Raw genomic sequence first — 26075 nt, forward strand, 5'->3', positions numbered from 1 at the left:
CATGGTTGCTGGTGAGCTGTCAATCAGGCAGATCTCACCAGCGACCAGCCACCAGTGACTCTGTGCTTGGTAACCAAGGTACACATCTGGTTACTAATCAAAGTGCTTTGCTTAGTTACCCAATATTTAACCTGGTGACCAGCGTACACCGCTTAGCGCTGGATCCCTGCACATGTAGCCAGGGTACACATCAGGTTACTAAGCAAAGTGCTTTGCTTAGTTACCCGATATTTACCCTGGTTACGTGTGCAGGGAGCCAGCGCTTAGCGGTGAAAACAGGTAACCAAGGTAAATATCAGGTAACTAAGCAAAGCGCTTTGCTTAGTTACCCAATGTGTACCTTCACTAAGTGTGCAGGGAGACAGCGCTGGAAGCCTGTAAGCGTGTACGCCGGTAACCAGGGTAAATATAGGGTAACCAAGCAAAGCACTTTGCTTAGTTACCCGATATTTACCCTGGTTACCAGCATACGCTGCTTACACAGAGTCGGTGCTCGTTGGTCTCCCGCCGTTAAACACGCCAATATGTGCTGCACAGCGGGAGACCAACGAGCAAAAAATGAACCAGAACAGTGTGTAACGATCAGCGATTTCACAGCAGGGGCCAGGTCACTGCTTAGTGTCACACACAGCGAGATCGCTATTGAGGTCACTGGTACGTCACAAAACCTGTGACTCAGCAGCGATCTCGCTATGTGAGAAGTACCCCTTAGGGGTACTTCACACACAGCGAGATCGCTACTGAGATCGCTGCTGAGTCACGTTTTTTGTGACCTCATTAGCGATCTCGCTGTGTGTGACACTGAGCAGCGATCTGGCCCCTGCTGTGAGATCGCTGCTCATTACACACAGTGCTGGTTCGTTTTTTTATTGTTGCTCTCCCGCTGATAAGCACACATTGCTGTGAGTGACAGCGAGAGAGCAACAATCCTGAATGTGCAGGGAGCAGGAGCCGGCGTCTGACAGCCTGCGGTAAGCTGTAACCAAGGTAAACATCGGGTAACCAAGGTGGTTACCCGATATTTACCTTCGTTACCAGCCTCCGCAGCTCTCACGCTGCCAGTGCCGGCTCCTGCTCCCTGCACACGCTAAGTTAAGCGGTGTGCGCTGGTAACTAAGGTAAACATCGAGTAACCATACCCGATGTTTACCTTAGTTACCAGTGTCCGCAGCTTCCAGACGCCGGCTCTGTACAAGCGCAGCGTCGCTTGCACGTCGCTGCTGGCTGGGTGCTGGTCACTGGTTGCTGGTGAGATCTGTCTGTTTGACAGCTCACCAGCGACCATGTAGCGACGCAGCAGCGATCCTGACCAGGTCAGATCGCTGGTCGGATCGCTGCTGCGTCGCTAAAGTGTGATGGTACCCTTAAGGCCCCTTTACACACTGAAACTTTCTAGCGATCCCACCAGCGATCCCAACCTGGCCGGGATCGCTACAAAGTCTCTGGTGAGCTGTCAAACAGGCAAACCTGGCCAACGACGCAACAGCGATCCGGACCTGCAGAACGACCTAGCTAGTCATTGGGGACGTTGTAAAGCAGCTTTTTCAAAGGGAAGTCGCTAACGAAGTCGCTGTAAAGTCCCCTTTACACACTAAAACTTTGCTGCACAGCGGGAAACAAAGGACCAAAGAATGGTCCTGAACGATTTGAAGCGATCACAACTTCACAGCAGGGGCCAGGTCGCTGATGTGTTTCACACACTGCAATGTCGCTGGGGAGGTCGCTATAACGTCACAAAACCGGTGACGTTACAGCGATGTCGTTTGCGATGTTGCAGTGTGTAAAGCCACCTTTAGGGATCAGTGTTACTTTTGGGCAGATCTAAAGGTCCAGTCACACTAAAAAACTTACCAGCGATCCCAACAACGATAGAGATCGCTGGTAAGTTGCTAGGAGGTTGCTGGTGAGATGTCACACTGCGACGCTCCAACGATCCCACCAGCAACCTGACCTGGCAGGGATCGCTGGAGCGTCGCTACACGAGTTGCTGGTGAGCTCACCAGCAACCAGTGACCAGCCCCCAGCGCCGCGTGGAAGATGCTGCGCTTGGTAACTAAGGTAAATATCGAGTAACCAACCCGATATTTACCTTGGTTACCAGCGCACGCAGCTACATGTGCACAGAGCAGGGAGCAGCGCACACTGAGCGCTGGCTCCCTGCTCTCCTAGTTACAGCACACATCGGGTTAATTACCCGATGTGTACTGCAGCTAAATGTGCACAGAGCAGGGAGCAGCGCACACCGCTTAGCGCTGGCTCCCTGCTCTCCTAGCTACAGCACACATCGGGTTAATTAACCCGATGTGTCCTGCAGCTACATGTGCACAGAGCAGGAGTCGGCACTGAAAGTGATTGCGGTGGAGGCTGGTAACAAAGGTAAATATCGGGTAACCAAGGACAGGGCTTCTTGGTTACCCGATGTTTACTGTGGTTACCAGCCTCCGCAGAAGCCGGCTCCTGCTGCCTGCACATTTAGTTGTTGCTGTCTCGCTGTCACACACAGCGATCTGTGCTTCACAGCGGGACAGCAACAACTAAAAAATGGCCCAGGACATTCAGCAACAACCAACGACCTCACAGCAGGGGCCAGGTTGTTGCTGAATGTCACACATAGCGACATCACTAGCAACATCGCTGCTACGTCACAAAAGTTGTTCGTTAGCAGCGATGTTGCTAGCGATGTTGCTTAGTGTGACGGGGCCTTAAATCTCTAACAAGATCGTTCAATTCACTTTGTTATCAGGTGTGGTTCAGCTGAGGTTGCTGACTGAAAGTCTGGGTCATGAGAGGAAAATGCTTCATAATACCAAATGCGCTCTTCTTCCTTACTTGACTCAATTGAAAATGTTTCTGGTGCTTTTGGAACCTGCAGTTTTTCTGTATGTGATACTGGGTGTATTTCAGATGGAATGTTTAGATACTGTAAAGTCCACTTCTTCCTTGAAACTCCTTTCTTAATGGGGGCACCATGCAGAAATAGCAATTGGTAGTGTCATCGGTTGGCTCCCGATCACTGGGATTGCAAAAGGCATAGATTTCCCCTTCCTATGCAACTCATGGGTAAGATCTGATGCACATCTATTGCAGCCTATGTGTGGGGAACAACTCTAATCCTGATTTCCTATTCTGCAAACAAAATACAGGTTGTAGGCTTTCCTTATCATGATAGTCAAGTTTCGCCTTTGTGATGCAAAGGTGACTTCTTTGGAAATGTGCAAAACTATCAGCTTTGTTAATGCAAGAACAAGGCATATGTGAAAAACTATTGAAACATGTCACTATGCTAAGAAACTAAGCTAAGGAGTTGTAAAACTGTATACCTTACACAGAGACCATTTATAAAAGTAGGCGATGCCACTGTAACTAGGATTATGTCATCCGAGCAGAGTCGGGGTTTTTTGATTGGTCATCCTAAGATGATAGAATACTGAAGGCTCAATAGACTATATAGATACTAGCTAGTCTTTTACATAATCTAACAATGAAATAATGATGATGAAATAATAAAAATGCAATAAATAGTAATTTTCTCGCTGTAGCTGTTCCTCCAGTAAGGCAGGCAGACTTTGGTTTTAAAGCTATTTACCTGCAGATTAACTTTATATCTGCAGGTAAAATAGCATTCATGGACAATGCAGGTTCCCTTTAAAACTAGCACAAAGTAAAACAAAAAGTTTAGTTACTCTTCAGTAAACTAGAAGACCCAATTAGAATTAGAATAAGTAGTACGGTAGTAACTTGCAGCACAAAAAGTCACACAAAGGCTAAGGTAAAGAGAAAAGCATAAAGTGGGCAGTTCTCCAAACACAAACCACCTGAGTACTGTACGCCTCACGAAGCAGGACAGACAAAGCCACGAATAGTGGCCCATTTCCCATTCTGGTTAGCTGCCAGTCATCGGTTTATGATGATTCCCTATAAATCAATCTGGAAAAAAAAATCTGTACAAGACGCTGCACTTACAAATCACTACAAACTTTGGAAATGAGCAGAAAGACTCATTTCTAAGAAATGTTTCCATACTGTAATTATATTACAGCAGGAGATCAGTCTGTTGAGGATTAAATGAGCACGAGGAGTAAAATGAGCTGAAAATGAGGATTAAGGAAGAAGAGGTTGTTTGAAGTTTACAGAAACATGCAAAAACACAAAAAGAAAAGAAAAGAATTCTAGGAAAAGGATATTTGTATTAGGATTAGGCATATGGTAATCGGTTGGGATTTCTGTTCCAGTGTTCTTTAAAGTGTTTTTCGGACTAAACATGAATTTCTCAGTGCCCCTATATCTTAAGGGTACTTTACACGCTGCGATATCGGTACCAATAACGCTAGCGAGCGTACCCGCCCCCGTCGGTTGTGCGTCACGGGCAAATCGCTGCCGGTGGCGCACAACATCGCTAACACCCGTCACACGGACTTACCTTCCCTGCGACGACGCTGTGGCCGGCGATCCGCCTCCTTTCTAAGGGGGCGGTTCATGCGGCGTCACAGCAACGTCACACGGCAGCCGTCCAATAGCAGAGGAGGGGCGGAGATGAGCGGTCGGAACATGCCGGCCACCTCCTTCCTTCCTCATTGCCGGTGGATGCAGGTAAGGAGATGTTCGTCGTCCCTGCGGTGTCACACATAGCGATGTGTGCTGCCGCAGGAATGAAGAACAACATCGTACCTGCAGCAGCAACGATATTTGGGAAAGGAACGACGTGTCAACGAGCAACGATTTTTCACGTTTTTGCGCTAGTTGATCGTCGCTTCTTGGTGTCACACAATTTCACTGTTGGTATGGTGTTTTTGAGGTGATAAGCAGAGTGCCTGTTGGCCTTCAAACATGCTGTGTATTATGTTATCCAAAGAGTTCAATTTTCGTCTCATCTGACCAGACTATATTCTCCCAGTATTTCAAAGGCTTGCCTAAATGTTGTCGAGCAAACTTTAAAAGCACTGGAACATGCTTTTTGTTCAGCAATTGAGTTTTTTGACTCCTCTGTAATCTTGAGGGGCGCACCTGATCACAACTGGTTTATGGTGAAGTGATGTTCTTTCCACTTCTGGTTTATGACCCCAACAGCGCTCACTAGATAGTTTATTTTGAGTGGATAGGAAGAAAGACTAGGCACTGTCATTAAACCTGGGTGGAAGACTAAAATGTGCAGATTCCACAAGATACCGATGACCAGTGAATAAATGGTGTTAAAAAAAAAAAAGAAAGAAAATGCAACCCAAAATTGATGTGGGAAAATGCTAAAAAAACCTGCTGGAAGTTACTCTTTAAAGAATTAGAAACCGTCAAATCCAACATTGCAGTACAGCATTATATTTAATACAGAAGAAAAAATTATATGAAATAACCCGCCAACCACTGATCGCAAAAGTGAGTCCTGCATCTAAAAACTCTAATGTATTAAGAATACAGGGTTTCAGGTGACCTATTCACTGATTCACCAGAGTCACATTCTCATTGAAAGGCAATGGAGAGGTGGTCGCTCTGCTAAAGACCCTTCTTTGAGCTCAGCTTCCCCTCTGGCAGACCATACGGAAGTTGGATAACCATTCATCTGAATGGTCAATATTTCTGCTGTGGTGGCTGCCTAGACACAACTTCAATAAGTAGCAAAAATACCTTGCATAAATCCCACTTATGGAGCAAGAACCAGGAATAGCAAAGTGGTTATCTCAGAAATCAAAAAATAAAGACTTAAAACATAATTTTTATTATGTGCTCATCAATAAGTGATAAACATTCACTATATAAAACCATGAATCTCTCCAAGATCAATTGGACTAGAGTAGCATGTGAGGCACATCAAAAAACAAAACATCCACATACCAATTTTCACCATAAAAATGGTTGGAAAGACCCCAATTCCCCCACACAGAAGGAACCGCCTTAGGTGATGTAATTGGGTTTAATATAATGGGACTATATTTAATAACACCAAACCTTTTTGTACATCCAAGATCCCACCCTTCTCATCATTGAATGGGTCCCGTCAAAGAAAAGGAATGGTCTTACCATACACAGATGGGCATATTAATAATCCAAGCCAAGGCTTCACTTTGGTTACCATCTAGTGTATTTATAAATACCAGATGTCGGCTTTTTCAGAAAGCTTGCTAAAACACTGCAGAAAAATGCATCCTCTCAACACGTTTCATAATAAATACTGTGCCGGCGGCACATTTTGATTGAGTCCGGTTACGTGGGACACAGTTGTCCGTTGGGGCAATTTATCTTTAGAACGTCAGGATGTATTACACTGACGGGATGCAGAGCATCATATAAGAAGACTCCCCTGATGAGTATTTATTATGAAACGCGTTGGGAGGATGCGTTTTTCTGCAGTGTTCTAGCAAGCTTTCTGAAAAAGCCGACATATGGTATTTATAAATCCACTGGATGGTAACCAAAGTGAAGCCTTGGCTTGGATTATTAATATGCCCATCTGTATATGGTAAGACCATTCCTTTTCTTTGACGGGACCCATTCAATGATGAGAAGGGTGGGATCTTGGATGTACAAGCTTTGGTGTTATTAAATATAGTCCCATTATATTAAACCCAATTACATTACCTGAAGGCGGTTCCTTCTGTGTGGGTGAATTGGGGTCTTTCCAACCATTTTTATGGTGAAAATTGGTATGTTATGGGATATTTTGTTTTTTAATGTGCCTCACATGCTACTTTGGTCCAATTAAGCTTGGTGGCCAAGTAGTATATGCGTCAGATTTTAGATTCCCGGTTTTATAGTGAATCTTTATCACTTATTAATGAGCACATAATAAAAATTATGTTTTAAGTCTTTATTTTTTTGGTTTCTGAGATAACCCCTTTGCTATTCCTGGTTCTAGACCCGACTTCCCTGGCGGTAACAAATGATCACTGACTTCTTTTAAAATATGGGAGTTATTTTATGTGAAAATCCCATTAAAATTCTTTGTCACATTTTGCATACTTCTAATTGTGCACTAAACATTTTAATCATTGTCATATACCTGTTGCTTAGTGAAAGGCATATCTTCACACTCTGTCTTGAATCTCCTAGGAAGAGTCTCGACTTCTCGAATGTCATCCATTGTAACTTCATGAGGAAGTACTTCAAATAGTGATGTTAAGTACATAAGTATTGACTTCTTGTCTGGCAAGGGGACAGCCACATCTGTAAAGAAAGATAGGTATGAAGCATGACAAAACTGCAAAACAAACCAAGCCGCAAAGCTGTTGTGAAAATGAGTTGCAATGTTATCCAATGTAGTGGAAGATACCACTCATTCATACTTTCTTCAGTGTCTCCACTTCATTCAAAGAGCCTATAGCTTTCAGTGATTAAAGCATGAACTAAACACTGTTTTATTGATTTGCCTTTTAGGTTATGTTCACACACAAGTTTACACAACAGCCCTGTGCCGCTGCGGTCTTTCCATTTCAGAGCACAATCATCTGTTCTTTTCACTACTCCCCGAATAAAGAAAACTGGCGATTCAGAAACACGTTGGAGGCTTTTTGGACTAGAGGTTACGGTGACATCACTAGCTGTCGAGATTATGGCAAAAGGGAGGATCACTTTAGCAGTTGGAGCACTCCTTCGCACCACACATCAGGTGCCTGAACGGTATCCTACTAAAGACTCTCCATGGAATACTGGAGGATTCTCAATCGAATACTAGTCCCTATTAAAAAGGAGACCTGCTGGCTCTATTTTTCAGGCACTACTGGTTCTCATCCCAATATCAGTAATACTCTACTTTTCTTCCAGTATTATATGCACATAGGCCCAGATTCATCATGACTAGTGTTAGTCCTGATGACAGGGTATGTTCAAATCAGATGCTTCTGATTTATTAAGTTGTACACGAGTCTTAATGGATCCAGTGTATGTGCCCTCACCACAAATCTTACTCCAATCAGTGACTTGAGTAAGACTAAAAACAATAAAATTCCAGTGTTCCCATAAAATCTTCAATTTATTATAAAATCCATAGTCATTGTCAGGGAAAGCAGTTAATGTTGACACGTTTCGACCATTGTGGTCAAAATGCATCAACATTGACTGCTTTCCCTGACTATGACTATGGATTTTATGAATTTATAATAAATTGAAGATTTTATGGGCTTACTGGAAGTTTATTGTTTTTGATTTACTACTATTGCCCAGCTGTGGCTGATGGGCTTTCCGGTTTCCCTACAAAAGGAGTACAAGAGCGGGATCACAGGCAATGCAGCGGTGTTTCTTGGAACTTTACCTGAGTTTTTTGGTGTAAGGAACACCATAGCTCATCATCATTTAGACAAGCTGTAGCTTCATGCCCCCGTCCCGCATTAGCTCCATCCATTTTGACAGAACTTGCCAAAAACTGGTGTGAAAATACAAAAAGTCGCAAAAAAATACCACAATCTTGAGTTGAACGAAAATTTAGCCACTTATCAAGGTGTTTTACACCAGATTTCTGCTGAAAATACGTTGATGAATCAGGGCAACAAGTCAAAAGTTCTTATTGTATATATATTGGGATCTGGTTTACTGATACTACCATTTAGTCACCATTACCTATTTATATCCTGACACAGTCTTGTCCTCAGAGTGCTGCAGCTGCTTTCTATATGACTATCTAATTGGGTTATTTCCTAGCACGTCTGTGACTGGGCACGTGAGCTTCATGCTATACTTTGTCTATGAATTGTAGAACTCGGTTTGGTTACATACTAAGTATTGCTGTGCTTGAGCGGTGTGTTTTTCCCTTAAATTACCATATCCTTGCAGAATAAATATAAATACCAAGGTAAAAATGCAAAAGTATAGAATTCAAATTGTATTGTTTTGTTATTGCCTTTAAGCATGTTCCATTTCTTCCCTTTGGAAGACAAGGCTTTGAGCAGTATAATTTTCCATCAATTAAAAGGAGGCTTTAAGAAATTGTACACAAAGGGCCTGTCATTATTACAAGCCTATGAAGACGAGATCACAATGGTTGAAAATCTCCAGCCTTGAATATAGACATCGGTGAAATACAATCTCACCACGAACTATGATGTCTGGGCCGGCTGCAGTTCTCTTGAGCCAGCACAGATATGACTATGAGGGAGTCCTGTAGAAATGCTGTGTCAGGCTGCCACCAGGGGGAGCTGGAGCTCTGCAGGAGAAGACACTACACAGAGCAACAAGAACCAGGAATTGGACACACAGTGTGTGCTAGTACACTGCCTCGCAGCACAGCTTGGGAGCAGAGCTGCGGAGCATGCAAGGAATGGTCAGGCAGGCCGGGTCAAGCACAGTACGGGCAGAAGGAGGACTGGAGGAATAAGCAAAAGCGGGGTCAAGGTCAGGCAGAGGTCAGTACCAGAGGAAGCAACTGAGTGGGGAGGTAGGAGAGGAGACAGAGGAATAGAGGGATGACCAGGGGAAAAACACAGACAGAGAACGGGGGCACAGGGAGGAGACAGATCAGGATAACACTTACAGGACCAGCAATCACAGGTAAAGCAGCGCTAAGCTTATTAGCCAGCACTGGTTCACCAGAGCTGATGGTATTTAAAGCATCCTAGCTTCGTAAGTGAGGCCCGAGAGAAGGCTCCGCCCCCTAGCTATGTGGACGGGGAAGGGAAACCATGACACGCTGCCGGTCTAAACATCACGGTCCATACTGGGACTGTTTAATCAAGATCTGAATTTTGTCTTAATCAAACAGTCAAAAATATTTAGACTTATTAACTTATGTTAATGTTAGACAAAATAAATGTAGCATATACAAAGAGCTCTAGCGTATTTTATTTGGCAAAGATTCAACACATATTAATGTACTGACAATTTCCTTTAAGATGCAAGGCTGAGAATGTTATTTCTCTCTTGCTATTCACCCTGAAGTTTCCAAAGTTCAGAGACATACATTATACAGGCATATCTGACAGGAGGCAATAATGTACTTTACTAAGGTTTAAGCTGTATCTTTTGGTATAAGAGAAATAAATCAAAATGACATTCATTTAAGTCATGCATTATACCCGGTCAGCAGGAATTATGTATGTACCTGGCGAAAAACACAAAGGTAACAACAGAATAGAAGATTCCGGCCAGAATGTATTCAGCTGTCATTTTTTCTTAATGTGAGTTGACAATTCACATTTGTAGTCAAACATAAAAAAGGTTGGATAACCTTAGAATTTTAGCTTTTACTGGTTAGGATAAAAAAATAACAAAAAAAAGGTAATATTCACTTTACCGCTACCTATACTGATATTCCTTGTCCCCCGCCAGTCTCTGATTTCAGGACTGTGGTTCACACATCATTACTGTGTCAACATCACTGATGTCGCATGTAGCGGTCACATGTAGAGATGGGTGAACCCGCAGATGTTCGGCGGGGTCGGCCTGATATATTTAAAAAAAAAAAAAAAAATGGGAATCAACCCTCTTAAGCCATCTATATGGGAACACAGGTCATAGAAAGATGAATAAAATGATACCTTGAAATCTGCCATCCGATGTCTTATTCCAGAGAAATCCAGCTTTTTCTTATGCAAATGAGTGTTAAGATCTAATGGTCAGACATAAATCTTCCTCAGAATCTGCCTCTAGAGCTTACTTAACGAAAGGGGACGTTACCAGTCTGAGACATGTAGTGACTGACAGTCCGCTGTCCTGATCAACATATTTCAAAGATTTGAAGTAAGCTCTGGTGTCAGATTCTCAGGGAGATCAATGTCTATCCCATAGATCTTAACACTAATTTACCTAAGAAAAATGTGGATTTCTCTGGAATAAATGATCGAATTGCAGATATCAAGGTATCATTTTATTCAACTTTCTATGACCTGCATGCCCATAGAGATGGATTAGGAGTGTTGATCCTACTGACAGATACCCTTCAAGGCTACTCTCATGTTTGGAATTTATGCGCATACCAATGTATAGAGGAGAACTCCTCAATAGCTGGGGTTCCAACTACTGGGACCCATACCAATCCAGAGAACAGGGACTCCGAGGGGACCAGCGTAACAGGAGGGGTGGTCGGTCATGAGTAGTGCTGCTCCATAATTCATTCATTCTTAAAGGGAATCTGTCACCAAGTTTTTGCTCCCCCATCTGAGAGCGGTATAATGTAGAGACAGAGACCCTGATTCCAGCGATGTGTCATTGTTTGCTGTCATTTTGATAAATCAATGTTTTCTCTGCTGCAGATCTAGCAGTTATACAGAGCTCATGAATATGCTGGATTACTTGGCAACACCCCAAGTAGTCCTCTAATGATCATTTCATGCTGTTTAAACAGTAATTTTAATCAAAATTACACTAAGCAGCCCACTAAGTGACACATCACTGGAATCAGGATCTTTGTCGCTACGTTATGTTGCTCTCAGATTAGGTGGTAAAAGCCTGGTGACAGATTCCCTTTAAGTCACTAAATGGTTCACCCACTGTTCTATTCACACCGAAGTTCTCAGAATTGGAGGCAATCCCAGCAGTCAGATCCCCAGTAATTAGGAAGTTATCTCAAATCACATGAATAGGGGATAACTAGTAAGAATTTTTACTACCAAGAGATCAGGTGTTACTGCAGAATAAAACGCACTGTGTGAACACAGCCTGAGAATACTCTTGTAAATTTCATTCAATGTATATGAAACTGCCAGTACAAAAAAATGTTAATGGCAAATCTTTATTGAGGAATTTCAGGGAATTTTCATTGGCTAATACCTAATATAAGCATAACGAAAGGGAAAAAAACACTGGACAGATTAATTCCCAGTTATGTTACACATTATATAGGATTGTCTCTGGGGCATTACGTGATATGTACTGTTTAAGCTATAAATACAGTATATTCCCTAAAGGCCCCGTCACACTAAGCAACATCGCTAGCAACATCGCTGCTAACGAACAACTTTTGTGACGTTGCTAGCGATGTTGCTGTGTGTGACATCCAGCAACAACCTGGCCCCTGCTGTGAGGTCATTGGTTGTTGCTGAATGTCCTGGGCCATTTTTTTAGTTGTTGCTGTCCCGCTGTGAAGCACAGATCGCTCTGTGTGACAGCGAGACAGCAACAACTAAATGTGCAGGCAGCAGGAGCCGGCTTCTGCGGAGGCTGGTAACCAATGTAAACATCGGGTAACCAAGAAGCCCTGTCCTTGGTTACCCGATGTTTACATTGGTTACCAGCCTCCTCCGCTCTCACTGTCAGTGCCGGCTCCTGCTCTGTGCACATGTAGCTGCAGCACACATCGGGTTAATTAACCCGATGTGTGCTGTAACTAGGAGAGCAAGGAGCCAGCGCTAAGCATTGTGCGCTGCTCCCTGCTCTGTGCACATGTAGCTGCAGCACACATCGGGTTAATTAACCCGATGTGTGCTGTAACTAGGAGAGCAAGGAGCCAGCGCTCAGTGTGCGCTGCTCCCTGCTCTCTGCACGTGGAGCTGCGTGCAGTGGTAACCAAGGTAAATATCGGGTTAGTTACCAAGCGCAGCATCTTCCACGCGGCGCTGGGGGCTGGTCACTGGTTGCTGGTAAGCTCACCAGCAACTCGTGTAGCCACGCTCCAGCGATCCCTGCCAGGTCAGGTTGCTGGTGGGATCGCTGGAGCGTCGCAGTGTGACATCTCACCAGCAACCTCCTAGCAACTTACCAGCGATCCCTATCGTTGCTGGGATCGCTGGTAAGTTGCTTAGTGTGACGGTACCTTTAGTGTGGAAAGAGGCTTGTTATTCTGATGTAACACAACAGGGGTAAAACCCAACCCTGCTGTATTTATTCAGAAGAAGCTAAACTATTTGGTCCAAGGTCAAGGATAAACAGCTGATAATACGAAAATGTTGTTGGCCACTTTATGGTTTACACCACATTGAACACATGAGTAGGTGAGGCGGCAAATATCACTTAAAACATAAAAAACTTCCCATAATAATAAATGTTTTATAGGCCATGTACACCACTGAGTAGTTTTTTTTAAATGCAAAGTTGTACAACTACAGTATCTAAAGGCCCTGTTACACGCAACGATATCTCTAACGATATGTCGTCAGGGTCACGGATTTCTTGACGCACATCCAGCGTCGTTAGCGACGTCGTTGCGTGTAATAGCTACGAACGTCTGTTAACGATCAAAAATACTCATCTAATCGTTGATCGTTGACACGTCGTTCATTTTCAAAATCTCGTTGGGCGTTGTGGACATAGGTTGTTTGTCATTCCTGAGGCAGCACACATCGCTACGTGTGACACCCCGGGAGCGACGAATAACAGCTTACCTGCATCCTCCGGCAACGAGGTGGTCATGTTGTTAATGTGGCTGCTCTCCACCCCTCCGCTTCTATTGGTGGGCCGCTGTGTGACGTCGCTATAACGGCGCACAAACCGCCCCCTTAATGAAGAGGTTGTTCGCCGCCCACAGCAACGTCGCTAGGAAGGTAAGTATGTGTGACGGGTGTTAGCGATATTGTGCGCCACGGGCAGCGATTTGCCCGTCACGCACAAACGACGGGGGCGGGTGCTTTCACGAGCGACATCGCTAGCGATGTCGCTGCGTGTAAAGCCCCCTTTAGAAGTCTTCTTAAAAAATGTACTATTCATTTGACTGCTGTAGGGTTTCTGCAAGTCCTTTATCTGAGTGATGTGAAAAAAAGACATACAGTGCCTGGAAAAAGTATTGGGATTTTATGTGCTATACCAACACAAAGCAGCAAGTATTTGTGAGGTGTAAAGGAAATACATGGTTTTCTAAATATTTTAAAAATATAAATCTGAAAACTGGTAACATCGATTTGTATTCAGCCCCCTTAAGTCTGATTCTCCTAGACAAAATCTTGAGTGACCAATTGCCTCCAGAAGTCACCTAATTAGTAAATTGCTTTTTTCTTGATGAATTGACATTTGAATTGATATCATTTTGGGGTACAGTCAATGTTTTGTTTTCTTTTTCTTGTATTTTTAGGGAGGTATGGTGACCAGAAAACAGCAATTCTGGCATTATTAATGTTTCTTTTCTCGTTACAACATTCACTGATTGCATTAATTATTATATATTTTATTAGATTGTATTTTTATGGACGTGGAGTTCCAAATTATGTTTTTTATTTTTCCTAATTAGGGTAAAAGGAGAGTTGATTGTAAAACATTTTAATACATATATTTTAGTCCTATTAGGGGACTTGAACTTGCGATAATCCGATTGCTCATATTATATACTCCAATATAGCAGGATTTGTGACAAAAACTGAAAATCACAGTCTTCTTTAAGCTCAAAGAAGGATTAACATAGATGAAGACCCCTGACTGTCATAGTAATCAATGGAATCACGGGGTTGTGATAGGCGCCAGAACATGCTCGCATGGGTTGTGACGTCATCTAGATGCCACTGTCAGTGACAGTGTCAGCAGCATCTAAAATAATTAACAGCCTGGAACTCACCACAGGCCATGACTGTTCAGACAGATGCCAGCTATTTATTATAGCTGGCATCAACCATGTGGGATGGGAGCTCAGCTCCTGAGCCCCCTCCACACACAGTCACCCAAGAGCGGATGTACAGTTACGCCCAAATGTGTGACACATGGTTAGAAGATAAACCAGGCGAGCCCTTTATGACCCCAAAGCACTTCTCTGACAGTGAGAAATTATGTGTTGAAGTTCTGCCTGGAAGTGAATTGGGATGAGACAATACACTTATAGATTATCAGCCTCACGGAGTATTTACTAGCTAGCAGCACCCTCACCGGCTGACTGTCAGGTGAGCAACTGTGCAACAGACCAAATGGACTGACAATCCCCCATGTGATGGAGGGTGCTGCACAGCATGAGCCTGAGGAGCAAGAAGAGCATGGTCACGTCCCAATAATGTACTACCAGATGCAACTTCAGAACACGATTTCTCCCTGCTGGAGCAAATTTATGGGGGTCATAACGGGATCAACTAACTTATCTTGTAAATAGCTATACAGTCATATAAATGATTGAGAAGAGGGGGAAGTTTGTGACATATTCCCCTTAAAGGCCCCGTCACACTAAGCAACATCGCTAGCAACATTGCTGCTAACGAACAACTTTTGTGACGTTGCTAGCGATGTTGCTGTGTGTGACATCCAGCAACAACCTGGCCCCTGCTGTGAGGTCGTTGGTTGTTGCTGAATGTCCTGGGCCATTTTTTAGTTGTTGCTGTCCCGCTGTGAAGCACAGATCGCTGTGTGTGACAGCGACAGAGCAACAACTAAATGTGCAGGCAGCAGGAGCCGGCTTCTGCGAAGGCTGGTAACCACAGTAAACATCGGGTAACCAAGAAGCCCTGTCCTTGGTAACCCGATATTTACCTTCGTTACCAGCCTCCGCCGCTCTCACTGTCAGTGCCGGCTCCTGCTCTGTGCACATGTAGCTGCAGGACACATCGGGTTAATTAACCCGATGTGTGCTGTAGCTAGGAGAGCAGGGAGCCAGCGCTAAGCATTGTGCGCTGCTCCCTGCTCTGTGCACATTTAGCTGCAGCACACATCGGGTAATTAACCCGATGTGTGCTGTAACTAGGAGAGCAGGGAGCCAGCGCTCAGTGTGCGCTGCTCCCTGCTCTCTGCACGTGTAGCTCCGTGCGCTGGTAACCAAGGTAAATATTGGGTTGGTTACCCGATATTTACCTTAGTTACCAAGCGCAGCATCTTCCACGCGGCGCTGGGGGTTGGTCACTGGTTGCTGGTGAGCTCACCAGCAACTCGTGTAGCGACGCTCCAGCGATCCCTGCCAGGTCAGGTTGCTGGTGGGATCGCTGGAGCGTCGCAGTGTGACATCTCACCAGCAACCTCCTAGCAACTTACCAGCGATCCCTATCGTTGTTGGGATCGCTGGTAAGTTGCTTAGTGTGACTGGACCTTTAGGCCCCATCCAATACACATCAGTCGAAACCAGGTGACAATTTGAAGTCAATGAAGGCTTCTAGACTCTTCCCTTACCGATTATGTCACTGGAGATAAGGGTGTGACATGTCTGACTTCAGACTGCTGATCATTTGTTCTTGATTGAGGTAAGCCGCCACGAGACACTCAGCAGAGTAAGGCCACGTGTGCACGAGTATTTACCTCAGTATTCTACCTCAGTATTTGTAACTGAAAACCAAAAAAAAAAAAAAATCAAATCTTTATTTTTATATAGCGCTAACATATTCCGCAGCGCTTTACATACATCAGGAACACTGTCCCCATTGGGGCTCACAATCTAAATTCCCTATCTGTATGTCTATCTGTATGTCTTTGGAGTGTGGGAGGAAACCCACGCAAACACGGAGAGAACATACAAACTCCTTGCAGATGGTGTCCTTGGTGGGATTTGAACCCAGGACCCCAGCGCTGCAAGGCTGCAGTGCTAACCACTGAGCCACCGTGCCGCCCTCACCAAGAGTGAGAAAGTCAGCAGCATTATAATAGGCACCAATTCTGTATTTTTTTATCCTCTCCTGGCTTTGGCTTACAAATGCTGAGATAAAAAACTCACCAGATACTCAATGTGTGCCGTGGCCTAACAGCTACTGTAAATGGAAATTACAGGACAGATAGCTGTTGGCTGAATGATATGATATTCATTGTGTATTAGGCCGTAAGTATAAGGCCCCCTTCACACATCTGCGTTTCCAGTACCTGTGAAATCCTTTTTCACACGTACCGGAGACACGCGCACACGTAGACCCATTAAAATCAATGGGTCTGCACACACATGCGTGTTTTCCCAAGGACCGTGTGTCTGTGTGGAGCATACATGTGTCCGTGTGCTCCACACGTAGACATGTCCGTTTTTCTCCAGCAGTACAAGTGTCCCACAGACATCACAGATGTGCTCCATGTGAGATCAGTATGACATGTACCGAAGAAAACACGTATCTGTGAAATAAAATGAATTTCTGTACTCACCTTCTCCAGCGCTGCTGTCACTTGCTTCCGACTCCCGCTCATTATGCTCATTGCATATTCACTGCATTTAGGGCCGGAAGCAGCAGCAGCGGGGAGTAAGCATGGCCGGAGATCGCAGGGCTAAGACATCAGCACCACGGACAGCAGCGACCGGGAAAGGTGAGCAGAAAGTTCCTGCTCTCCGTATATTATCCATATATTATAACACATAGAACATTAGTTTGTCGAAATCACAGCACACGGAGAGCCATACGCACCTTTTACACGTCTGTGCAAAACATGCGTGTTTTTCACGGACATGTGAAAGAGGCCTAAGGCTATGTGCGCACGTATGCAATTGCATGCAGTTACGCTGTGTTCTGCACCGCAGCGTAACTGCATGCGTCCTACGTCCCCAGCACAATCTATGAAGATTGTGCATGAGACGTGCGCACGTGGCATATTAGAACGCAGCGATTCGGCTGCTGTCCAAGGCGTGCATTCTAAGAAGTGACATGTCACTTTGCATGCTGTCTATAGGGAGAGGCAGCATGCAGAGCGCACGAATTCTGCAGGCACCAGGCGCTTCAGAACGGAGCTTTTCAGCTGCGCTCTGAAGCGGACCTTTTGTGTGCGGTGCAGAGCGCACACGTGCGCACATAGCCTAACACATAGCAGGAGGGAGACAAGGGTGTTGTACACAGACCCGCACTTGACAAGAGAGAAAGTGTCTCATGGAGGCCCAAAAAAAACAAACTATAAACAAGGAGGAAAAACAAGAAGTAAATGCAGTATAAGGGCCGCTTTACACGCTACGCTAAAGCGATGTCGTTGGGGTCACGGAATTTGTGACGCACATCCAGCTGCGTTAGTGATGTCATTGCGTGTGTCACCTATGAGCCCTCCATGTCCGGCGTAATCCAGGATGGTCCACCGTCGCTTCCAGCTCTGCTGCATGAAGGTGACCGGAGGTGCAGAATACACCGCCACTCCTGTCAGCTCCACGCAGCTAATGAAGGGATAGCGCAATCAGCTGAGCTGTCACTGAGGTTAACCGCTGTCACTGGATACAGCGGTGGCCGCGGGTAACCTCAGTGACAGCTCAGCTCATCGCGCGGCTGTTTTCAGTTGCTGCGTGGAGCTGACAGGAGCGGCGGTGTATTATGCAGCTCCGGTCACCTTCATGCAGCAGAGCTGGAAGCGACGCTGGACCATCCTGGATTACGCCGGACATGGAGGGCTTTTTCGGGCTTATTAAAGTAGTGAACGAGGGTATATGTTTGTGTTTTTTATTTCTAATAAAGGATTGTTCGGGTGTGTGTGTTTATTTACTGTAACTTACAGATTAATCATGTAAGGTATCTCGGGGAGACGCCTGACATGATTAATCTAGGATTTAGTGGCAGCTATGGGCTGCCATTAACTCCTTATTACCCCGATTGCCAACGCACCAGGGCCAATCGGGAAGAGCCGGGTACAGTCCCAGAACTGTCGCATCTAATGTATGCGGCAATTCTGGGCGGCTGCTGACTGATATTGTTAGGCTGGGGGACTCCCCATAACGTGGAGCTCCCCATCCTGAGAATACCAGCCTTCAGCTGTATGGCTTTATTTGGTTGGTATTAAAATTGGGGGGGACCGCACGTCGTTTTTTTTAATTATTTAATTATTTATTTCACTGCACAGTATAGACACGCCCACCGGCTGCTGTGATTGGTCGCAGTGAGACACCTGTCACTCAGCGTGGGGGCGTGTCTCACTGCAACCAATCATAGGCGCCTGTGGGCGGGGAAAGCAGGGAATACAAGATAGTTTAATGAGCAGCCGGCTTTTTCAAAATAGTAAAAGCCGCTGGAGCAGTGTGAACGCCGTGCAGCGCCGCGCCGGGGATCGGGGATCGGTGAATATATGAGAGAGGGCTGCTCAATTCAGTTACTCAGGAGTTTAGCGGTCACTGGTGAGTCCTTCATGGGTGACCGCTAATCAGGACGCGACACAGACAGAGCCGCAGCATGACAATGATGTCGGGTGAAGTTAACCCGAGTTCATTCTGATCGTGCGGCTCTTTCTGTGTCTGCTGTCATCTGCCATTCAGCTCTGCTACATGGCTGTCTGTGTCTGCTGTTAGCGGCCATGTAGCAGAGCTGAATGGCAGATGACATAGTAAAAACGCATCCCTACACATTACACACGCTTGGCAAGTCAATAAATAAAAAAAAAAGGGTGCCCAATGCATACGTCACAGAACACATGATCTAAAGGATCGCACACAAAATTGATCAATTTAACATAGACTACTAACGCACGTGTGACAGCAAATGAACGACCAACGTGATCATTCAATCGCATATGCGACCTGGGCGTGTCACATCGCAAATGCGATTGCACAACAAATTGCAACGTGTAAAGCAGGTTTTAGATATGTAAATATAATTTTTCAATGTCCAAAGTGTCCATAGCCTTTAAAGGTCAGGTTTGATACATATTAAGGAATTTCTTAAACAATTCCTTAACATGATGTTATTATATTGTAAATGCATCATTCAGTTAGCCATTGTGTAGATATTTCATTCATTACAGAAGTACTGAGCAGTTTAGTAATCCAGCAGTCAGGTTTTTTATGAGATTTAATCAGTTTAAGAGGTTGTGATTTAATGACAACCCCTGTTCACGTGACCTATAGGGCTGTAGAGACATAATTGAAAGGTGCGATAACAGTTAATGGCTGGGGTTAGAGAAACCAGACCCTTGTCAATCAGCTGATCACTGTGCATGATACCTGATAATCTGGTCCTAGCTGCAACCTAGTTTGCAAATTCAGCTCATTTCTTGTCATCTTGCCAGGAAAAAAAATATTCAATGTGCGGAGATCACCAGCAGTGCAGGAAGAACATTCCTATGAACACTATTTCACCATTATTTACATGTAAATGCACCAAAAAGCCTTGATTACAGGTGGGATGCGCTCACTCTTACCATCATGACCAGCATTTCTCAGATACCTTCTCCTTGGTTTTATATTAACCATGAAGTGCACTTTAAGAGTAAGTTAATCATAAGCAGAAAACCCCTATAAGCCTCCTTGTGCCTGCTTGTTCAATCTCTCCTTTGACATTCTTTTCTGCATCAGTCACACTGTAGATAAAGCTAATCCAGCTGCTTTCTATAATAGTACTGCCACAAAAATGGATTTCACAAAGGCCCTACTGTATACTTTATAGCTGTTAACACATTCTTTACCAAACAGTTATGACACAGCACTGACACATGCAAATGCAATGTAAATTATGACAGCGTTACCCTCTGGGTCAAGAAGCTTTTCAATCCCCAAGTGTTTTTTGGCAGTGGTGAAGGCATGCTCCAACCGTCCAAGCGGAGAAAGTTTGGTTATGTCTTCCCAATTAAACAGGTTTGGTCTACAACGAAATATATATTTGTTACTTATTAAATATATCATTTGTACATTATACGTGCAATACAACTAATCTTAATAATACAGTTTCCATGGCAATTACTTAAATTATTAAAATATTACTACTCGGACAACCCCTCTGCATCCCTATTTTTTCCATACTGTAAAATAAGAACACTAAAGACCCCGTTACACACAGAGATAAATCTTTGGCAGATCTGTGGTTGCAGTGAAATCATGGACATATTGTTCCATTTGTACACAGCCACAAACCTGGCACTGATTGTCCACAATTTCACTGCAACCACAGATCTACCACAGATCTACCACAGATCTACCACAGATCTACCACAGATCTACCACAGATCTACCACAGATCTACCACAGATCTACCACAGATCTACCACAGATCTACCACAGATCTGCCACAGATCTACCACAGATCTGCCACAGATCTGCCACAGATCTACCACAGATCTGCCACAGATCTGCCACAGATCTGCCACAGATCTGCCACAGATCTGCCACAGATCTGCCACAGATCTGCCACAGATTTATGTGTGTGACAGGGCCTTAAGGGCTCACTCCCACTTGAGTATAAAACGGACTAGCGGAATGTGACAATAAGAAAAAAAATTGCATTGCACTTGGACCTATATTATTCAATTAATCAGTGCTGATCTTCGAGTTTTCATCAGCCATGATCGGCCTGAGGAGGAAAAAAATCTCAGCAAGCTGCATATGGTCGCGTGTATCGGACAAGACTCACCAATGCAAGTCTATGGGTGAGAAAATTAAAAACGGCATATAATTTATATGTTGTTTTGGATGTGCTTGTGGATTGATCCCTAAATTATATCATTGGTGCCCTCCCCACACGATCCAGCTCCAGCTATGTATAGCTGCGGATTCTGGGGATCAGCTGCAGGAAACCTGCGGCTGTACCTGCGAATATATCCGCGGGTACATAGTGCCGTGGGCATATAGCCTTATACTTATCTCAGACGTCGGCATTATTCCAAAGGTGTTGGCACTGACTCTCCCGGGAATTGCGTGACATAGTTATGTCACATGATCCCTGTGGCCAATCGGTGCTGGCTTCACTGTCTTCTCCTTCAGACGTTATTGATATCTGGAGGAGGCGAGCAGCCACAGTTCTCGCTTTCTCTGGATGTCTGATTTCTCGGAAACAGGGCAGAGCGAAGTCAGCGCCGAATTGCCACTGTGATCGCGTGACATAATGTTATATGAGGCCCAGGAGAGCCAATGCTGACAACACTGGAACGGAGGTGAGCATAAGTGATAAGTGTTATTATTTTGCTGTGGGGAAACATAACGATTGAGAAGGGGTTCTCCGAGTAGTGAATAACCCCTACAATAAAAAAATGCATGTACACAGGTGCCGTGTGGGAGGTAGTTCAGTTAAACAGCCGGCCTGCCATTGCAAACAAAGTGAAGTTATGCCTAAATTGTAGTATAAAAAAATGATATTAAAGTTTTACATTCTACAAAAGATGATCCATTTACATACAGGCTGACAATGTTGAAGCTTGATAGCTGATTTGTAAATGATTGTGCACTTACGTTGCACTGTCTACTTTTAGATGTACAGAGGGTTAAGGCTTCCTTCGGACTTCCACATTTCGCAGACCATATACCGACTGCAATGACTGGACTGACCGCAGGTCCTCCCCAGCCTGTGACAGCTCTGCCGTGCAGTCATCGCTTATCGCGGTCAGTAATAGGCTGCACTCAGAGCGGGCAGCTGTGCTCTATGGCTGCTTGCTCTGACATGTAGCAGAGCTGGATGTGTCTTCGCTGGATCTCGTGTGGATTACGCTGGAGCTGCAGGGTGTTGGGGTAATAAAGTGGGGAAGTAGGAGGCTGCATTTGTACTTTATTTCAAATAAAAGATTTCTCTGTGTCTTGTTTATTTACTGTAATTTACAGGTTTGTGATGCGGGTATCTCACAGACGCCCATGCGATCACAAACCTAGGGTTTAATAGCAGCCGTGCGCTGTTATTAACCCCTGCTATTACCTTCATTGCCACCGCACCAGGGCAATCAAGATGAGCCGATATCGCACCGGAATTGTCACATCTAATAGATGCGGCAATACCGGGCGGCTGCGGGCTGAGGATATACCAGCCCCCAGCCGGCGTTATCATGGCTGGGGATGAAAATTGGGCGGAAACCGCACGTCGGGTGTTTTTTTTAATTATTTATTTAAATAAAAAAAAAACGCATGCAGTCTATCTTAGGCAGTAGTCACACTTACAAGGGACTCCCACAAGTCTGACATCGCAGCACAGCCGCACACACATCTGACAGGAGCGTGCATGTGTTTCTAGGTACATGCACGCTCATGTTCAGACAGTGGCAGAATGTGACGAATGATGTCATGTAAGACCCGCACGAGTCTGACATATCATCACCCGCACACTTCTGAGGGCTCTTGCACACTTGTGTACTGCTTCCGATGCGACATCGGAAGCGATATGCAAATGACCCTCTGCTGCGGGTGTCAGCCGAGGGTCATGCGACTGTGATGCAATTTTGCAATCGCATCACAGGAGCGAGAAGAGGGGGAGCACTTTCTCCCCATCTCCTCCACTGTCTGTCTCTGCATGCACCGGTGCGATTTTACACTGGTGCGATCCCATCGCATGACACACGGCTCACGCTGGCAGTACAGCAGATCCGGGTGTCATGCGAGTGTCCCTGCTAGAGGTCAGTGAGAGCGGAACTTTGCTGCAGGGGGCAAGCAAGCACTGATGAGTGGAGGGGCTGGAGCTTCGGAGGAGAGAATGTCACAGCCCAGCCTGTCACAGCCTCTGCTCAATCAGTGTCTACACTCACAGCTGGCAGCCATGCTCTACGCGGCTGCTAGCTGTGACATGTAGTAGAGCCAGACGTGTGGATTACGCCGGAGGGTGTTGGGGTAATAAAATGGTGAACGAGGGTGCGTTTGTACTTTATTCTAAATAAAGGATTTTTCTCTGTTTGTGTTTATTTACATTCATTTACAGGTTTGTGATGCGATATCTCACAGATGCCCCTGCGATCACAAACCTATTACCCCAACTGGCACCGCATCACGCCTCCGAAAGAGCCAGTAATGTACCGGGATTGCCGCATCTAATAGATGCGGCAATACCGGGCGGCTGCGGGCTGAAATACCAGCCCCTAGCCGGCGTTACCATGGCTGGGGATGAAAATTAGGGGGGCCCGCACGTCGGGTTTTTTAATTATTTACAGTTAGGTCCAGAAATATTTGGACAGTGACACAATTTTCGCGAGTTGGGCTCTGCATGCCACCACATTGGATTTGAAATGAAACCTCTACAACAGAATTCAAGTGCAGATTGTAATGTTTAATTTGAAGGTTTGAACAAAAATATCTGATAGAAATTGTAGGAATTGTACACATTTCTTTACAAACACTCCACATTTTAGGAGGTCAAAAGTAATTGGACAAATAAACCAAACCCAAACAAAATATTTTTATTTTCAATATTTTGTTGCGAATCCTTTGGAGGCAATCACTGCCTTAAGTCTGGAACCCATGGACATCACCAAACGCTGGGTTTCCTCCTTCTTAATGCTTTGCCAGGCCTTTACAGCCGCAGCCTTCAGGTCTTGCTTGTTTGTGGGTCTTTCCGTCTTAAGTCTGGATTTGAGCAAGTGAAATGCATGCTCAATTGGGTTAAGATCTGGTGATTGACTTGGCCATTGCAGAATGTTCCACTTTTTTGCACTCATGAACTCCTGGGTAGCTTTGGCTGTATGCTTGGGGTTATTGTCCATCTGTACTATGAAGCGCCGTCCGATCAACTTTGCGGCATTTGGCTGAATCTGGGCTGAAAGTATATCCCGGTACACTTCAGAATTCATCCGGCTACTCTTGTCTGCTGTTATGTCATCAATAAACACAAGTGACCCAGTGCCATTGAAAGCCATGCATGCCCATGCCATCACGTTGCCTCCACCATGTTTTACAGAGGATGTGGTGTGCCTTGGATCATGTGCCGTTACCTTTCTTCTCCAAACTTTTTTCTTCCCATCATTCTGGTACAGGTTGATCTTTGTCTCATCTGTCCATAGAATACTTTTCCAGAACTGAGCTGGCTTCATGAGGTGTTTTTCAGCAAATTTAACTCTGGCCTGTCTATTTTTGGAATTGATGAATGGTTTGCATCTAGATGTGAACCCTTTGTATTTACTTTCATGGAGTCTTCTCTTTACTGTTGACTTAGAGACAGATACACCTACTTCACTGAGAGTGTTCTGGACTTCAGTTGATGTTGTGAACGGGTTCTTCTTCACCAAAGAAAGTATGCGGCGATCATCCACCACTGTTGTCATCCGTGGACGCCCAGGCCTTTTTGAGTTCCCAAGGTCACCAGTCAATTCCTTTTTTCTCAGAATGTACCCGACTGTTGATTTTGCTACTCCAAGCATGTCTGCTATCTCTCTGATGGATTTTTTCTTTTTTTTTCAGCCTCAGGATGTTCTGCTTCACCTCAATTGAGAGTTCCTTAGACCGCATGTTGTCTGGTCACAGCAACAGCTTTCAAATGCAAAACCACACACCTGTAATCAACCCCAGACCTTTTAACTACTTCATTGATTACAGGTTAACGAGGGAGACGCCTTCAGAGTTAATTGCAGCCCTTAGAGTCCCTTGTCCAATTACTTTTGGTCCCTTGAAAAAGAGGAGGCTATGCATTACAGAGCTATGATTCCTAAACCCTTTCTCCGATTTGGATGTGAAAACTCTCATATTGCAGCTGGGAGTGTGCACTTTCAGCCCATATTATATATATAATTGTATTTCTGAACATGTTTTTGTAAACAGCTAAAATAACAAAACTTGTGTCACTGTCCAAATACTTCTGGCCCTGACTGTATTTATTTAAATAATAAAACAAAAGCCGAAGTCACACTTTTCGACGGATACACTGCTTTCCCCGCCCACCGACCGTCCTGCCGCCTTTGATTGGTTGCAGTCAGCTGACACGCTGACACTGATGAAGCCAGTGTGACTGGCGTAACGCGTCGGGCTCTCACACTGTGACTCCGGGACCTTGTATTGCAGCTTTGGTAACCTTCCTTAGTGACTGTTTGGACTTATTGTTATTTTTATTTTTGGCTAATGTAGCCTTTGTTATATACCATTTGGTAACAGTCTCAGGATATCCAGTAACATCTTGATGCAATACAAGCACATTTTTAGCATAGATGGAGTATATACTTGATTTTGTATAAGAATACCCAGATAGGGGGCAGTATTGTTGTGTTTACCCTCAATATGTTTGTCTATGCAATTCATATGTCCCATGTTGGAGGCAGTGTTTAGTGTTTATGTCTGATTTTAAATGATTTTAAAATTGTGAGTGTTTGCCACCCTTTATAAATAAATAAATATTGTATTTTTTGCACACATCAAGTTCTATTCCATATTAATTATTTATTATTCATAAGTCTGGTGCCTCTTTGTGCCATATTGTGTGTGTTCAGGTGTTTTGATAGGTACATGGCATATGATTTGTCTAATAATTCAGGTGGTGCCGAGCAATCCCCCTTTGTTTGACACTCATGGTGGGGGCGTGTCTAACTGCAACCAATGACACGCGCCGGTGGGCGGGCAAAACAATGAATATTGAATTGTCGGCTCCGGAAGAGAAAAACGTGACCCGGAAGAAGTGTGCCGCCATGTCAGTGAGTACACCGCGCGCGCTCCTACCCCCATCCCCTGCACAAACGTTTTTAATCTCTGGATTTCGGTCCCCATTGACTTATATAGG

General features: G+C 44.7%; 1 protein-coding gene across 1 annotated transcript in view; it reads right to left on the reverse strand.

Moving 5' to 3' along the window:
- UTRN (utrophin) overlaps positions 1 to 26075 on the reverse strand; it is a 1025654-nt gene that overhangs the window by 801630 nt on the left and 197949 nt on the right. Inside the window, exons 8-9 of the mRNA XM_075339520.1 lie at positions 20155 to 20270; positions 6992 to 7155 (exon numbers count right to left, since the gene is read on the reverse strand). Coding sequence (XP_075195635.1) covers positions 6992 to 7155; positions 20155 to 20270 — 280 coding nt within the window. The remainder of the gene's footprint in view (positions 1 to 6991; positions 7156 to 20154; positions 20271 to 26075) is intronic.

This window comes from Anomaloglossus baeobatrachus, chromosome 3 (genome assembly GCF_048569485.1).
Source record: "Anomaloglossus baeobatrachus isolate aAnoBae1 chromosome 3, aAnoBae1.hap1, whole genome shotgun sequence".
NCBI lineage: Eukaryota > Metazoa > Chordata > Amphibia > Anura > Aromobatidae > Anomaloglossus > Anomaloglossus baeobatrachus.